Source organism: Sus scrofa, chromosome 2 (assembly GCF_054392235.1).
Source record: "Sus scrofa isolate SSC_HxYL_T2T_F1_AM1 chromosome 2, Sscrofa_HxYL_maternal_Yorkshire_Landrace_v2.0, whole genome shotgun sequence".
Taxonomy (NCBI): Eukaryota; Metazoa; Chordata; class Mammalia; order Artiodactyla; family Suidae; genus Sus; species Sus scrofa.
In genome coordinates this window covers 88,095,311-88,112,294 of record NC_139384.1, presented here as the reverse complement: position 1 = coordinate 88,112,294, position 16,984 = coordinate 88,095,311, and the positions used below count along the sequence as shown (strand labels likewise).

The window sequence follows — 16,984 nt, the reverse complement described above, 5'->3', positions numbered from 1 at the left end:
AAAACACGACGTGGTGCACGGATCCCCAGTCGCGCTCCCCGTGGGTCACGGGTTAGCTCAGTCCAGGGCCTAGAGGAGAAGCCCCCCCTCAAAACGCGCGGCGACACCTCAAACTGACACCCACCGGGCCGGCTCCCAGGTCAGACTCCCGCCCCTCACCAGCTGCCGCCCACATCGCGCGCGACACTTCTCGCGCCCCGCCGTTCACGCGCCCCGCCCCGGCCAGCCCGCCCCGCCCCGCCCGCAGCCAGCGGGACCTTTATAGGGAGCGCCGGCCGCGCGCTGGAAGTCGGTGCCGCCGCCTTCCCTGCCGTCCGCCCGCCCGCGCGTCCGACGCGGGGGCCGCCGCCGCGTCTGCGTTCGCCATGCGTCCCGGGGCGCCGGGGCCACTGTGGCCGCTGCCCTGGGGGGCCCTGGCATGGGCCGTGGGCTTCGTGGGCTCCGTGGGCTCTGGGGACCCCGCGCCCGGTGAGTGGGGTGGCCGGAAGGGGCGGGTGGGGCGGGCCACCCACGTGGGCCTGCCCGGAATGCGGGCCCCGGGATTGATGTCGGGTGGGGGGGTGCCGGCGGCGGTGGCAGCAAGGGGGCAAAGAGCGGTGACCCGTGGCCGCTGCAGGTTGAATCCGGGAGGGCTTGGGGCTCCCCTCCCCCAGTCCCAAAAGGCCCAAAGGAGGGTCACCAGGAGGTCAGGAGAACAGATGTGACTCCTTCACAATTAAGTATCAAGAATCTAGTCACAATTGACTGCTAACATTTATTGGGTGCTTGGTGTCTATCTCTCTCCGCCCTCCTAGAATCTATGCAACAGTGTGGATACTCTTACACCCGGTTTCCAGATGGGGAAACTGAGACACTAGAGTCAGACAGCTTCTAAGTGGCAAAGCAGGGATTTGAACCTGGACCTGGAGAGGCAGGGCTGGTAGCTGGACTAGGACCTCCAGCTGTGTTTCAGATCTTCCCGGTCTCTGGCTTAAGCAGGCAGGCTGTTGGAATCTCATACCTACCACTTGTTGCCAAGATAGAGAGGCCAAGGAAGTCACATCCCACTCTTGGCCTCAGTTTCCCCTCTTACAAGGTGGTGCCAACGTGCTGGGCATCCAGAGCTGGTCCCTGGAGGTGCTCAGCACAGTGCCCGGGAGCCTCGGAGCTCTCCGGAATGGGGGCTGGTGGCCACTCCTGCCCCCACTTAACGGTGCATAAACTGAGGGCATCTGCCCCCCATCCCACCCTGCAGCCCCACCCCAGTCCTGCAATGAGGGAAGCGCCAAGCCCCCTCCCCGAAGGCCGCGTCCCCGGGGAGACAGTGAGCTCATGCAAGGGGAATGTTCCCAAGTTGGAGTGAGTAAGAGGCGGGCCAGGAGAGGGGGGGCTGCCAGGCGAGGGGGCTCCTCGTGCCCTCGGGCGCTGTCTAGACAGAGGGCAGAGGCGGGAGAGGCAGCTCCAGGGCCCACTGACCCTGACATGTCCAGCTCTGGGTGTTTGACTGGTTGGGCAGGATGCCAGGCCTGGGCCGGGGGCCTGGATGGAGGGGGGAGAGCTTCCCGAGATGGGTGGGGGTTGGCAGTGGAGCAGTGTGGGGGCTGGAGCATAGAGGGAAAGGATCTCAAAACAATCTGGAGCCAGAGTGGGGACACCTGGGCAGTTCTCCGCTCCTCCTTCACAGATTGGGGGCAGATCACCCGCCACCCCAGTCACTGAGTACCAACTGTATGTATCCCCATGGCCAGGAGCTGGGTGGAAGGTCGAGGCCTGAGTGTTGGGAGGGACACTGGAGGGCACCTTTGGCCTGGTAGGAACTGCCCCCTTGTCTGCAGGTGGGGTTTGCTGGCTCCAGCAGGGCCGAGAGGCCACCTGCAGCCTTGTGCTGAAGACGGACGTGAGCCGGGCTGAGTGTTGTGCATCTGGCAACATTGACACTGCCTGGTCCAACTTTACCCACCCGGGGAACAAGATCAGCCTCCTGGGCTTCCTGGGCCTCGTCCATTGCCTCCCCTGCAAAGGTGAGACCCTGGGCACCCGCCACAGGCCAGGGTTACTGTAGTCAAACGCGGGACAGCTACGAGTGAGCTCCCCGTCTCAGGAGGTAGACAGAGCTTGAGGCTGCTGGCAGGAGGGATTGTGGAGGGGATCCCAAGCTCAGAGGAGTTGGGGGCCTTCAGGTTCCCAGGCCTCAGCTTCCTGCAGTTGGGGATTCAAGAAGCTCCAAGGACTCCCCAGTTTCCTTTCCAGCCTCTAGGTCCTCACTCACCTGCCTGGGTGGCCTTTCCCACCAGCACTCCACCTAGTGGAAGTACTCACACCTAACTACTAGAAAGTGGATTTTTCCCCAACTGGCCATTTGGGTTTGTGACCCCACACTCTGTTCCCAAACACTTATCTGCCCTTAACTCCACAGATTCCAGGTCTGTGGTTAGGGCCACAGCTGCATGTTTAACAAGCATTTGCCTTCTAGACCATGTTCTGTGACATGCTGCCTCCTCCATCAGAGAGAGTTCTTTGAAGGCAGAATGAATGACCAAGTCAAGACATATTCTCTGACCTGGAGAAGGGCTTGGGAACCTTCCCAGCTCCCTGTGCAAGGCTAAGCCTTCAAGGACCCAGAGGCACATGGGGAATGAATTTAAGGAAGTGGGCTCTAGAGCCAGGGTTTTAGGGGATGATTAGGAGTTTGCCAGCTGGAAAAAGTATGGAGAACATCAGCAGAGACCCTGTCCTGGGATCAGATCCTGATGGGTGGGGTCAGGAGCAGGGAGGAGGCTAGAGCTGAGGGCTGTAGACCTGCAGGCCAAGCTGAGGATCCTGGCTGGCCGCTGGGATGTGATTAATCCCAGATCAGCCAGGCTGGGTGGTCCTGAACTCAACTGCCATGTGCCCTGGTTGCCTCCAGAAGCCCTCAGACTTCAGAAAGTGCCTGACGGGGGAGTGAGATGGTCCAGGACACCCTGCCCCCCCCCCAAATCTGGTCTAGGAGACAGGAATTCAGCCCCGCCACTTCCGTTTTGGCCTGAGTGAAGGGAGCGTTTCCAGATGTGTGTGTGGGCGGGCAGTGTGGGAGGCTCCCAGGTGCGGCCCACATGCCCTGGCAGGGGGACATAGGGAGGGCGCAGGCTGGTCTCTCCGGAGCATCCATCATTTTATGTTCACCCAATAAGGTGGGTTTCCCCATTAGCCCCATTTTACACACAGGGAACTGAGGCTGAAATGCAAACTCGAGCTCAGAGACGGCCCTCCAGACCCACAAGTCACAGGACTGGGGGTCCATCGGGTCTGGTCTGGGGTTCTCATGCCGAGGTGTACTGGCTCTCCCCACTCACAGTTGTGATGGGGCGTCAGTGTCCCCCTTTTGTAAAACGATGAGAAAAAGGCACCACCTCGCGGGGGCAGTTGGGAGGCAAGAAATAGCCTTTTGTGGGGCCTGAGTTGGGGCGGGGACCCGAGAAAAAGGCTTGTTTCTGTACCTGAGAAACGGGACTGCGGGGGCGGTAACCCCTAGTTCAGAGGGCTCGGGTTGTGGCAAAGCCCCCGCCCCCAGGAAATGAGCCTCAGATCAGGTCGACGCCCCGCCCTCCCCGACGCCTCCTCCAGGGAGGTCCTGGCAGGCACAAGGAACAGACACTACCCGTCCTCCCCAGACCCGCGCCTGGACGGGGTGGAGTCCCCGAGCCCCCCCGCCCCCCTCCCCGGGCTGACGCAGCCGGCCCCCCGCCGGCCTTCCCAGAAACGCGCGTAAATCAGGGAACAGACGTCAGCTCTAGCGGATGGCCCAGCTGCGGAGCGAGAGCCGGACCGGGGATGGAAGCGGGTTCCCGGACCCCCAAATTCCGAACCGAGACGCACCCCCTCCTGCCCACACTGAGCCCCGCCTCCCAACAGACCCCTCCCCCACCCCGCCCCAGGAGCAGCCCCGAATCCGGGTCCAACCGGGCTGTGGCTGAATCTCGCCCTAATGGTCCCTCCCCCAGTCCCCTCTCTCGTGCGCCCCGACTCTGGACTGCCCCTGACTCCGGCATAGCCTCTTATCGCTCAGAACAGGCGGCGGGGGCACGGGACCTCCGGCCTCGGCCACGTGCCCCAGCCCACGCGCGCGTGTCCTGTGTCCACAGATTCGTGCGAAGGGGTGGAGTGCGGCCCTGGCAAGGCCTGCCGCATGCTAGGGGGCCGCCCGCGCTGCGAGTGCGCGCCCGACTGCGCAGGGCTCCAGGCGCGTCTGCAGGTCTGCGGCTCCGACGGCGCCACCTACCGCGACGAATGCGAGCTGCTCGCCGCGCGCTGCCGCGGCCACCCGGACCTGCGCGTCATGTACCGGGGCCGCTGCCGCAGTACGTCGGGGCGGGGCCTGCGGGAGGGGCGGGGCCACAGAGCCTGAGCAACCTGTAAGAGGCTGCTGCAGCAGCACGTCGGGGCGGGGTCTTGTGGGGGCGGGGCGTGAAGCCCGCTCACCCAGACCGAGTGGGCTGTACCGGGGCCGCTACTGCTGCGCGTGAGGGCGGGGTCTAAAGTCCAGGCTACCCAAAGGGCGTTGTCTCGCTAATTGGGGCGGGGCTGGTGGTGGGCGGAGCCTAGGGGGCCTGTTTTGCTCCAACAGAAGTGTCACTAGATTAGGTCTTTTGTGCGGTCGGGAATGAGGGAGAATTGGGTTCAGGTTTGGAAAGGGGGTTCTGGGTTTCATCCAGGGTGAGAGATATGGGTGTGTGTGACTCAGGAGCTTGTTGGCGCAGAGGGAGTGGGGGCGGGATTGAGAGTGGATCTTGAGTGTATGGGCGGGTCTCCTGGAAGGCCAGTGGCTTCCGGCCCGACTAGAGGGGCGGGTCTGAGGGTGGGACCCTATTGCTGGACCCTATTGCTCGCTCCGGGGAGGGGCCTGGGGCTCTGTTGGGTCAAGAGGAATGTACCTGACCTGCCCCGGCTCCTCACCTGTAGAATCGTGCGCTCACGTGGTGTGCCTGAGGCCGCAATCGTGCGTCGTGGACCAGACGGGCAGCGCGCACTGCGTGGTGTGTCGCGCGGCACCCTGCCCCGCACCCTCCAGCCCTGGCCAGGAGCTCTGTGGCAACAACAACGTCACCTACATGTCCTCATGCCACCTCCGCCAGGCCACCTGCTTCCTGGGCCGCTCCATCGGCGTGCGTCACCCGGGCAGCTGTACAGGTGCGGCGCGGGGCGGGGAGCAGCGGCGGGGTCTAGCCCCCAGCCCCTCTCCGCTCTCCTATTTCTCTCTTTGTACCTCCCACTCTACAGGCACCCCTGAGCTGTTAGATGCTGAGTCGGAGGAGGAGGAAGAGAACTTTGTGTGAGCCTGTGGGGCCGGCCTGGGCCTGGTGTTCAAGGTCTCCCCATTTTATTTATTGCCACAGCAGAGTCTAATTTATGTCTGACGGACACTCCCCAGAGCCTGGACTGGTACCATTTTGGGAGCCCTGGTGCTCCCCCTACGATATCTTGGCAGGATTTGGGGAAGGAGGCCTGGGGGCCTGGCTGGTGGGTGGATGGCACTGCACCTGCACCCCAGGCACCATACTGCCCAGGAGGACCCCACTGCTTCTGCTCCTTGGGGGTAACTGTTAATTATCATGGCCCCTGAGAGGGCTGGGGATTTTCTGCCAGCAAGTAATGAAGAGACACCCTGCCTTCTCAAACAGGAGCCAGGAGGTGAGAGGGATCCAAGGCCTGGGTTTGTCCAGATGAACACCATGTCCTGTGGTGCCCAACCCACCTAGGCTTGCTCACTGGCTCAGGGTGGGGTGCAGATGCCAAGACCCGCTGCACATCTGGCATCCTGGAGCTCTGCATCCATGGGTCACCCCTTGGTGTGAGTGCCTGCTGCCCTGTCCACAGGTGGGGTCCACACCTGGGACCCTTCAGTCCCCCACATCCTGCCCTGGCCAGGCCGCTAGGTCCGGTGCCCAGCTGGACCCTCCTCGCCTGCCAGCTGGATTCCCTTCACCTGCCTGGGCTGTTGCTGTGTGTCACCTGTGCCTGTGTGTGGACTGGAGGCTCAGACCTGAGGTTGGGGCCCAGTGGAGCAGGAGCCTAGCTCCACGAGTTCAGAACGTAGGGCAGTGGTGCTCGTCCTTCTCAGCCTCCAGGAAGTGCCTTATCTGTGACACCAAGAAAGTGCCCTTGAATAGTGGGTTTACCCTGAGCCCCCACCCGCACCCCGACAAGGCAACCTACCCCCTGGGGTCCTGCCTATCCCACCAAAGAAATAAACACTGAAAAAGCATCTTGGGATGTCCAGGCCTTGGTTTGTCCCTCTCTCTCTGAGCCTCTGTGCCCCCACTTCGGTGGAGGGGGTTAGCACCTGGGCCTGGAGTGCTATTATGGTGGTGCCTGGGGGCTCTGGAAGCATCCAGGGGAGAGGCGCAATCATACGTCCTTGGGGCAGCTGCTTCTGGTCTCTGGGCCTCAGTGTCCACATTCAGGCTGTGGTCAGCAGCCCGGGGAGGACTAGGGGTGGGTAGGAGGGGCAAGGGAGGGAAGCTGGCTTAGGATACTTAGGGCTGCCCCAAGAAGCTGGCTGGCTTAGGGTCCAGATATGGAGGCCTGGTCTGGAAAGGCTAAAGGTACAACAGAGACGTTGACACGATTAGGAATAGCACTGGCTGGGCCCCATGCAGCTTTGCCATGAGCCGGCACAGTTTGCTCCAGGCACTCTTCAGAGGGTGAGGACAGGCTTCCCATGAAGCCAGGCCAACCTGAGACCCCACCCTCTCTCAGCCTGGCGCTCCAGGCAGGGGGCAAAGACTGGGAGGCTGTCCAGAGCTTGGGCTGTGGGGGGAGGGGGTGTAGGTAACTCCAGAGGGGTCAGCATGGGGAGGGGATGAGAGGGTGGAGAGGAGCCCTGGGACCTGTGGTCCAGGTCCCTCAAGGAAGGGGTGGCGGAGCTGGACTCTTAGCCACGCTGAGGTCAAGAAGCTCGAAGGAATGTGGGTGGGCCCTGGACGTAGATTGTCCTGTCTGGTTAGTCAGGTCACAGTTTATTTGCTTATTTTGCCCTGTTTGTTGGGAACTGATTGCCCCCCCCCCGCCACCCACACACACACTATGCTTCTCTGGGTTTGGGGGCCTCCATGGTGGATGGAGAAAATTCCAGCCTCAGAAGTTTCCAGGAAGGAGCTGTTTGCATTGTTTGCCATCTTATCTGTGTACCCAGCACTGCTGTGGTTCAGGCAATTCCTGCAGGGACCCCAGAGGTCCTGGGCAGGGGGTCATGTCAACCCCGCCGAACCACGTCCCAGATCCAGGTCACGAAGGCAGACACCTGTGTGTACACGTCGGGGGTCTTGGGATCGCCGCACCAGAGGCCAGAGAAGGAGACAAGGCCGTGGGCCCGATTTCTGCACACCAGGGGCCCCCCAGAGTCAGCCTGGAGGTGGAGGCAAAGGTGAGGTCAGGGTCCTTCTCTGGGCTTCACTTTCCTTAAGGAGAGCTGCCTCATGTGACTCTGATCAGGACCCTCCCTGCTTCAAAACCCTCTTACGGCTATTACAGCGAAGAGTAAACGCCTCACCTCAGCCTTTAAGGTCTCGAGGACCAGGCCCCAACCCACCTGTCTGCCCTCCTCTCCCCCCACTCCTTGGTTCCAGCCATGCCAGCCTACCTTGCAGGACGTCAGCAAGCCAAGTTCAACCTCTAGGCTTTTGAGTATCATTGAGACCCGTTGCTGCCCCCTGCTGGACGCTTCTTGTATGAATACACAGGGCTGGAGGATCTTGTGCAGTACACTACCTGCTTAGCGGTCCACAGCAGCCCTGTGACTGGTCTCTCTGCCTGACAGACCTTCCCTTAGATCTTCTCAAGGCTCCTCCAAGTCTTGTCTCAAAGGTCCTTTCCACAGAGAGGCCACCCTGAATACTCACCCTAAAATTCTTACTTTGTCCTCTTCCCTCACCTCCCAGACCTATCATTGCAATTGCCGTTTGGAATTGGCTCTGACCCTATGAAGTAGGTACTATTCATGCAGCAGTTTTACAGATAGAGAAAGTGAGGACCTGAGAAGAGAGGTGACTTTTCCAAGACCACACATCTGGCAAGTGGCTTAGTCTGGATTTGGACCCAGGCAGTTGGGCTCCAGAGTGTGAACCACGGCACTCTCTTGTCTGGAATAAAAGATCTCCTCACGCTGAGTTTCTCCCTTGGCACCAAGGCCAGATTTGCCATTAATTTGTACAAGGTCTTAGGAGCAGGAGTTTCTTCCTTGAGATCTGTTACTGCCCCCTACTGACGTTGCTTTTAAATACACAAATCTAGCTCTTTGTGTAGTGCGCAACCTGCACAGCCACATGTGGCAGCCCTGTAACCGGGGCAACTCCTTGCCCCTCTAGGGCTTCAGGCAAGGCCCATCTGGTCAGAGGTGAGCTGGCATTTAGTCCCTAAGGCTCTGCTCAGCTCTGCCCCTCTCTGTGGGTCTTGGTTTCCCTGTTCCGTCCAAGCACGCAGTACCAAGAGCGTATATCTTACCGAGCAGAAGCCGCGACGCTGGCGGTCCCTGCTGCGGGTGCAGAGCATGGCAGGGCCCAGCTTCCCGTTCCAGGAGCTGTTGCAGACATCCAGACCCAGCACTTGGACCTCGGCCTCCATCAGTCCAGGAGGTGGCTCCTCAAAGTCAGACACGGAGCCCCAGCCGGCCACCTTGCAGGGTGCCCCGGCTTTGAGTGGCCTGGCATCCCTCCGTGGCAGCTGCAGCAGCCCCACCGCTGGACCCAGGATGGCAGAGCTGTTCAACTGCAGGGGGAGTGCTGAGTTTAGGAAACCTCCCTCCCGTGCCCACCACTGCTCTTGCCTGTTTGCCTTTCTGGGACACCTGGTCTCTTCTTGGCGTCATGGCGAGAAATCAGTGGCAGCAAATATTAGTCTGTCAGAAGGCCCTGCTGCTTTTGCCACCGTGTGCCCAGACCCATCAGGCCTCCCCAGCCTCCAGCCTTACACCTTCAGCTGCCCAAAGGACCCTTCTACTCAGCCTCTCCCTCCCTGCTCTAAGCCCACCTGTAGCTCCACACTGCCCCCAGGACAGGGGATAAAACCTCTCCGCCCACCCTACAGCCAGAATAAATTTACTTCTGTCCCCTTGGTCCCCCCCTCTGTAACACTGTACCCCCACCTGGGCCACCTTTCCCAAACAGCTTTTAGGATTCAGGCATCACTTCCTCCAGGAAGCCTTCCCGGACTGCCAGACTAGGATGAGCGCCTCCTCTGGGCTCCCATGTGCCCCTGTTAAGGCCACTTTACCTAGCTGCCACGTGGTTACACTAGGTGCTCAGAAAGGGCCAGCCCTGGGGCTATTTGTTCCTGGTATGTCCCCAGCGGCCTGGCACACAGCTGGTGCTCGGTCAACAGTGATGGAATGAATGACTCAGGCCAATGATTTCGGTACTCACTCCCTGACTTTGGGCACACCTCTGATCACCCCCAACCTCAATTTCCCCATCTACACAATGGGATGGGTGAACCAGAGCAGAGGCCCCAAGCTTTAGGGTTTCATAGATGAGTAAAATCCACACCCAGGCGCTCCTGCTCCTAGCAGCCCATTTTTGTCCTGTTGAGTGTCTCCTCTACTCAAAAAAAAATTTTTTTTATGGCCACACCTGTGATACATGGAAGTTCCCAAGCCAGGACTTGAGAGATTGAATCCGAGCTGTGGTAACGCTGGATCCTTCAACCCTCTGTGCTAGAGCAGGGTGGGTACTGGACCCATGCCTCTGCAGCAACCTGAGCCACTTTAGTCAGATTCTTAGCCCACTGTACCACAGTGGGAACTCCTGTTTGACTTTTTCTTTTTTTTTTAAACCACATTTCAAGGGTAGTTTTGGGATGGTCTTCCTGTAAAAAGATACCCTGGGAGTGCCTGGAATTGAATGTGGGGTTCCTGGACAGGAGCTGCTCGGGGGTGGTTCCCCAAGCCAGAGGAGCGGCTAGAGGTCCAAGCAGAGGGAGGAAAACCCACACGGAGGGACCAAGGGGCTGGGGGCTGGGGGCTCAGACAGCACTGGAGTCTCCTTTTTCCCCTTCACATGAACATTGAACACCTGCTGTGATGATAACGGACAGAGGCGGAGCCAATGGAACGGCTGCTGGCAGCAGGTGTGGACCACACTGGGCACTGAGGTGTGATGGGGAGGAGAGCTGGGGGGTCGGGGCAGCTGCAGGATGGGAGGTGATCAAGGGAGGTCCTCTGAGAGGGACAAGCGAGTGAAGACTTGAAAGCCACGCAGAGTTGTGGGGGACAGTGCTCCAGCAGGGCCACGGCTGGTGCAAAGGCACAGAGGTGAGGGCCTACGGGACGGCTGGTGGCTCAGCGAGCAGGGGGTCTTCCTCAAATGGGGGTCCAGGGGGAGAGTGTGGGAGGCACAGAGGGCAGAGGAGGGATGTGACCTGACTCACTGCTCACAGGGTCCTTCCAGCTGTTTTGTTGTTGTTTTTTAATGTAGGATCTCAGTTGTGAGACCAGGGATTGAACCTGGGCCACAGCAATGAAAGTGCCCTAAACCCTAGACCACTAGGGAACTCCCCTTCTTCCGACTGTTTTTATTTTATTCTTTTGTTTGTTTGTTTGTTTAGGACCATATTCGTGGCACATAGAGGTTCCCAGGCTAGGGTGTGAATCAGAGCTGTCACCATTGGCCTACACCACAGCTCACGGCAATGCTGGATCCTTAACCCACTGAGTGAGGCCAGGGATAGAACCTGCGTCCTCAAGGATACTAGTTAGATTCATTTCTGCTGAGCCATGACAGGAACTCCCTTACAGCTGTTTTAAAAACAGGTCAGGCCATTATGAGGTGGCCAGGGACAGGCTATATGTGCATCTGGTGCCCGCCACCCCCCCCCACAAACAACTCACCTGCAGCAGACAGATGTCACTGGTATGGGTCATGGGCTGGTACTTAGGGTGCATGATGACGGCTGAGATACTGAACACCTGCTGTGTGGCCTCTGAGGTGTGCAGAGCATGGGCCCCCAGCACCACCAGGCCTGTTTGGGGGTCTCTGTGGGGTGGGAGGGGCTAGTGAGCCAGGCTAGGGTGAGGGCCGCCCAGTGCGTGTGTGTCCCCCCATCTGCAAAGCTGTTCCCCCTTCAATTATGGTATTAACTCCAATAGCTGCAATATTAGTTGTAATCCTTATTATAAAAATAGAATGAATATAATCATACTTATTACAATTATTCTAATTTCCACCTCAATTATAGTATTGCCTCCAATAATTTCAATATTAATGTTAGTAATTGTTATAACCATATACTCAGGTTGAACGTAAGGGTTATAACATCCATGGACAGTCAGGACTGCCTGGCAACCCCGCAGCTGAGGGGCCCCTCTGCATAAACCCCCCTCCCGCCCACACCAGAGCATCACCTCCCACCCCTGGGGAGGCTGGCAGGGGCGCTCACCTGTCCTTGAAGCAGTGGGCAGCCGAGAGGACCCAGCGGGCCTGGAGAAGGAAGCCCCCACAGTGGTGCTGGCCCTGGAAGCTCACGGACGCCATGTAGGGCCGGGAGTGGGGGGTCACCTCATGGCCCCCAATGATGTGGGCTGCCCAGGAGCCTGCAGGCAGAGTGGGCAGCATGTCGGGCAGCCCAGGTGGGCTTGGGGTCAGGCTCCTCGAGGAGAAAGAGGCAGAGATGCCCAGAGGATGCCCTGGAGTCTGCTGGAGGGGGGTCAGGACCTCACAAAACCTGGGCCTGGCCAAGACCCCTGCTGAGACCAGAGAACAATAGCTGTCTGGGATCTGAGTAGCTGCAGGAGGAGGGCATGGGGGGACTGGGGTTTCCTGATTGGAGCCCCCATAAGGGGTTCTGGGGGTGTCTGGGGGGTCCTTACCTGGGGGCCTCATACGCAGCATCAGGGCAATGGTTACAGCCAGCAGCAGGCAGTCCCAGCCCCCTGCCCGGGGCGCCATGGCTGTCACCAGCCGGCGTCTCCCCTGAGAGTTCTGCAGGCAGGTCCCCAACCCCACCCTTTCCCAACGGCCAGGAAAGAGGGAACTGCGCTGTGGCCTGTGGTTGGAGGCCCCTCCAGGCCTTGCCAGCAACACCCGGTTCTGAGCCAGTGTCTCAGAAAGCAGGATGATTCTCCTGCCGTGGGGTTGTTGATAATGGTAATTCCACGGGGGTGGGGAGGCAGGAGACATGTTCATGTGTGTGTGTGTGTGTGTGTGTGTTTGTCCTAGCTCTGCCAGGCCATGCAACCCCTGAGATCACTTGCGCTATGCTGCTTACCTCGGTTTCCCCAGCATCTCTGGTGCACAGGGGGCAGCGCTGGAGCCCACAGTGACCTCACAGGGTTGGGGCAGTTCCAGGCTGCAGGGCTCTGGTCCCATCCTGCCTGTCCCAGCCTCAACCTGTTTTCCCAGGAAAGCCCTGTGATTGCCGCTGCCTTTGTTGCTCATACTGAGCACCTAAGGTATACCAGTCTCTGGTACAGTATGTGCTGGGGACGGAGCAGAATGTGACAAAGCCCCACCACCACCACCACTGGCGTTTCTCCAGCTTGGGGGCATGAAAGCGGTGATCTGGGTTCACGGCTAAAGAACAGGATCTGGTAGCCAGAGCACACCGAACTTGTCTGGTCAATTCAGTCCTTGAAAGTGGGGCCAAGAGGAGGGGACACTGGGGAGCCATGAGGCTTCAGAGCAGGGAGGGAGCGGCAGGGCCTTGGTGAGCCAGGGACACACAGGTGGGAAGCCCTAAGCTGCCTTGGAGAGCCCTTGCTCATCAGTCAATAAGGTGGAGACGCAGCGGGCCATCTGGAGGCCAGGGGGTCCTGTACAGCAACGGAGAAGGACTGGAGGTTGGAGTGGGGGAAGTTACCCCGCAGAGGGAAGAGCCCGCTATGCTGTGAGAGGGAATCGAGGCTCTGTGGCCGCTGCCCACTGTGAAATACGGGCTGCAGGGCCCATGGCTCACCCCAAACACGAGAGGCATAGAGATGCACCCTGGATGCTGGGCCTGGAGGACCACAGTGGCCTCCATCAGCACCTGGGATAGAGGGGCTCCCAGCCCATCACTCCGTGTCCCAACCATGGGTGCAGAGCACGGTTCCTGCTGGTGAGTGACTGGGGTAGACAGAGAGGTGGGAGAAACCCAGGGGCAGAGACATGGAGGAGAGGCAGAGACAGAGAGATAAAGGCCCAGAGAGATACAGAGAGAGATAGATACAGAGAGAGGGAGGAAGTTCCTGTAGTGGCTCAGCAGAAACAAATCTGACCAGTATACATGAGGATGCAGGTTCGATCCCTGGCCTTGCTCAGTGGGTTAAGGATCCAGCATTGCCGTGAGCTGAGCTGTGGTGTAGGTCGAAGACCTGGCTTGGATCCCACTGTGGTGTAGGCTGGCAACTACAGCTCCAATTCAACCCCTAGCCTAGGAACTCCATATGCTGCAGGTGTGGCCCTAAAAAGATTTTAAAAAAAGAAAAAGAGAGAGAGATAGAGGCAGACAGAGAGACAGGAATAATAATCATAATTACAGTAATGATGACAGTGGTATGAGGCCTCCCTGAGCTCCAGGCTTTGTCCTGAGCTCCTTCTCCAGCCTGGCTCCTTCCTTCCTCCCTCTGAGGTAGGGCTGCCCCTCTTGGCCCTACCTGCCCAGCTACCTTGAGGTGTCCCAGAGTGGGTAGAGTATATCCCTGTTGTGTGGAAGAATGCCAGAGGGCTCTGCCTATGTAGGGTTGAGCCCCAGGACCACCCGGAAGGTGCTGAGGCTTCTGCTGCAGGAGGTACGGGGATGGGACACTGAGGCTGGAGCCCTCCAGAACTGCAGCCCACTCCTCGGAAAACCTCCTGGTGGTCAGCACCAGGCCTGCCGCTGCAGACAGCCTCACCTCACAGGGACCTTGTGGGGCAAGGCTGGGTGAATAGGCAAGGCTGGGTGAATGGGCGAGGCTGGGTGAATGGGCATCTCCCGTTGTGCCTCCAAATATTGCTGGGCTCTCCCACTTGCCTGGCACTTCTAAGTGACTAAGTATTTTCAGCAGCTGTCATGACCACCACAAATTTTGCAGCCTCAAACCACAAAGACAGATTCTTAGGCAGTCCTGGAGGTCAGGATTCCACTTAGGGGGTCCGTCATGGGGCTAAACCCAGGTGCAGGCAGGGCTGGGTCCTCTGGGGACTCCAGGGAGAATCAGTTCTTGCCTTTTTTAGCTTCCAGAGTTTTTAGGGATGTGTTACAGCTGCAGGAAACCAACAGGGCCCTGAACGTGGAGGAAAAAGGGAATCACGAGGTCCATGTGAAAGTTGTTTCCAGCCAGGGCCGGGCCCCACGTTTCCCTTGGAGGTCAAGGCTGGTGGTAGATGATTCCTTGGGACATGTTGGGGGCTCCTGTCCACTCTGGACCCTTGGGGCTGCCTTGCTGCTGCCATGCCCCGTGACCTCGGTCACTCTCCCTGGCCACATACCCCTGGGGGTGGGTACGAGTATTACTGCAAATAGCAGATGTGTGGAACTCATTCAGCCCTAGAGCAACCCAAGGTGTAGGTAATGTGTCTGTCCCCATGTTACTGATGGGGAAACAGAGTCACAGAGAGGGTAAGTACTTTGACCAAGGCTGCACAGGGAGGGAAAGAAGGGGCCAGAGTTGCAGCCTCAGGCCAGCTCCCACTGCCTCTGCTGGGGGCCGATTCTACCCGCAGCCTGGCCTGCTTCCTTCTTGGCTGGTGAGCAGTTATGAAACCAGCAACCGTCCTTCAAGGTTCCAAGTCATCAGAATTCTCACTGTGGCTCAGCAGTAACGAGCCTGACAAGTATCCATGAGGACTTGGGTTCGATTCCTGGCCTTGCTCAGTGGGGTAAAGGATCTGGCATTGTTGTGAGCTGTGGCATATGTCGCAGACACGGCTCGGATCCCAAATTGCTGTGGCTCTGGCGTAGGCCGGCAGCTATAGCTCTGATTCAATCCCTAGCCTGGGAACCTCCATATGCCGCAGATTTGGCCCAAAGGTTCCCAGGGACCAAGCTCAGTGTGTCTGTTTCTCAAACTGAGGCCCAGAGCGGGTAACCCAGCTGGTCTGGAGCAGCAGAGGCTCTTGAGCCCAGAACTCCAGGACTGGGGCCCTGAAGTGTCTTTCCATGCAGGCTTTGGATGGCTTGCCAAGTCAGTGACAGTTTTGGATGAGCTCTGGAGAAAGATGGGGCAGGATGTGCCCCAGACTGAGGGGCAAGGGCATGACCACCTTTGGACAGTAGCATGTTTCCCACCGGGAGGATCACAGAAGACAGCGGGAGACACATGCGCATCGTTTCCTGAGTGTTTATGGAGCGCCTGCTGGGTATGGGCACTGTAGTGTGCTGGGGACACAGCAGCAGGAAGACACAGATCCCTGCCCTGGGGACAGATGGGCAGGAACTAATGCAGGGAGATGACATTGTCTGCAGCAGAATTAAGTGGGAAATGAGTTACCGGAGTTGCTAGGGGCATAGGGGAGGGGGTTAGAGCTAGGAGACCCAGCAAAAGTGGGAAAGTGGGGAGAGGTCTCCTGGAGGCACAGTAGGTGCACAGGACAGTGTGTGGCAGGGGCAGGGGAAGGCAGGGCGTGTCAATGGCTTGGCTGGGCCTCGAGGGCCAGGCTGCAGGGCGTTGGGGAGCTATGCAAAGTGAGAGTAGAGGGGAGTGAGGAGACAGGGAGACCTGGGAGGCTGTGGCAGGGGAGGGGGACTCAAGCCTGAGCTTGAGGCTTGAGTCATGGCTCGGAGAGGTGTGTGGGGGCTCAGCGATGGGGGAGGAGGAGTAGGGTCTTGGGGCCCACACAGAGCCCAGAGTAAGACCCCTCTGAAGCCCAAGGGCCCAGAAGATGTCAGGACAGCTGGAACTGCCAAGTGGACATGCCTGTTGTGTATATAAAGTTTTATTGGCACACAGCCAGTGATGTGGCCACGTGCTACCTCTGGCTGCTTTTGCACCGCAGTAGCAGAGCTAAGACCTTGCGACACAGTGGCTGGCCCGCAATGCTGAAGATACTATCTGGCCCTTTACAGAAAAGTTTGCCAACCCTTGAGCCAGTGTGTGCCAGGCCGTTTTCCAAGTCCTTTGTGTGTGGTCACTCTGTCCACACACAGGGGACAGTGTGGCTCAGAGGGGTTAAAAAATAGACAGGGGAGTTCCTGTCGTGGCGCAGTGGTTAACGAATCCGACTAGGAACCATGAGGTTGCGGGTTCGGTCCCTGCCCTTGCTCAGTGGGTTGACGATTCGGCATTGCCGTGAGCTGTGGTGTAGGTTGCAGACGCGGCTCAGATCCCGTGTTGCTGTGGCTCTGGCATAGGCTGGTGGCTACAGCTCTGACTGGACCCCTAGCCTGAGAACCTCCATATGCCGCGGGAGCGGCCCAAGAAATAGCAAAAAGACAAAAAACAAAAAAACAAAAAACAAACAAATAAAAAATAGACGGGGAAGTTCCTGTTATGCTCAGTGGTAACAAACCCAACTAGGATCCATGAGGACGTGGGTTCGATCCCTGGCCTGGCTCAGTGGATTAAGGATCCGGCCCTGCCATAAGCTGGTATAGGTTGCAGATCCGCCTGGTATCCCACGTTGCTGTGGGTGTGGTGTAGGCCGGCAGCTGTAGCTCTGATTTGATCCCTAACCTGGGAACTTACATATGCTATGGGGGCGGTCCTAAACAAAAGAAAAGAAAAAAAAAGAAAGAAATAGACTGAGTGTCCCACAGCAACTCGGAGCTGACCAGGGACTGGAACCCATGCCCCCAAATGTTTCTAAGGCTTTTTGTTTGTTCTGTGTTTGCTAATTTATCTCATGTTTTCCTGCTAAATGGGTGTACATTCATTGTAAGGGTGGGGGGCAAAGGCCTGTGAAGGAGAGGCAGCCATGTCCTTGCCCCTCAGTCTGGGGCACATCCTGCTCCAAGATCATCCAAGGCTGTTTCCCTTTACACGCCCATTTCCTGAGCGCAGGCTGAGCAGAACCATTCTACAAAAACCCTAAGGGGTTTGGAAGACCCTCCCTCTCTGTCCCAAGGCCCCACTGAA

General features: G+C 58.6%; 2 protein-coding genes across 5 annotated transcripts; one reads left to right on the top strand and one right to left on the bottom strand.

Annotated features, from left to right (window-relative positions):
• The first annotated feature begins 261 nt into the window (after positions 1-261).
• Positions 262-6,223, top strand: FSTL3 (follistatin like 3). Of its 4 annotated transcripts, none has more exons than XM_021084296.2 (5): positions 262-468; positions 1,815-2,000; positions 4,104-4,319; positions 4,921-5,148; positions 5,239-6,223. In XM_021084296.2, the coding sequence occupies exons 1-5, from the start codon at positions 366-368 to the stop codon at positions 5,292-5,294; spliced, it is 789 nt and encodes a 262-aa protein (XP_020939955.1). In that variant the 5' UTR covers positions 262-365; the 3' UTR covers positions 5,295-6,223. The 4 variants fall into 4 exon arrangements, with proteins under 4 accessions (XP_020939955.1, XP_084869704.1, XP_084869703.1 ...); XM_085013577.1 differs by lacking the exon at positions 262-468 and adding an exon at positions 1,412-1,707; XM_085013578.1 differs by having other exon boundaries at positions 4,921-6,223.
• Positions 5,322-11,931, bottom strand: PRSS57 (serine protease 57). The gene is made up of 5 exons (XM_021084295.2): positions 11,819-11,931; positions 11,389-11,542; positions 10,841-10,985; positions 8,461-8,724; positions 5,322-7,366 (listed from the first exon to the last, which is right to left on the bottom strand). The coding sequence occupies exons 1-5, from the start codon at positions 11,895-11,897 to the stop codon at positions 7,214-7,216; spliced, it is 795 nt and encodes a 264-aa protein (XP_020939954.2). The 5' UTR covers positions 11,898-11,931; the 3' UTR covers positions 5,322-7,213.
• Positions 11,932-16,984: the final 5,053 nt, after the last annotated feature.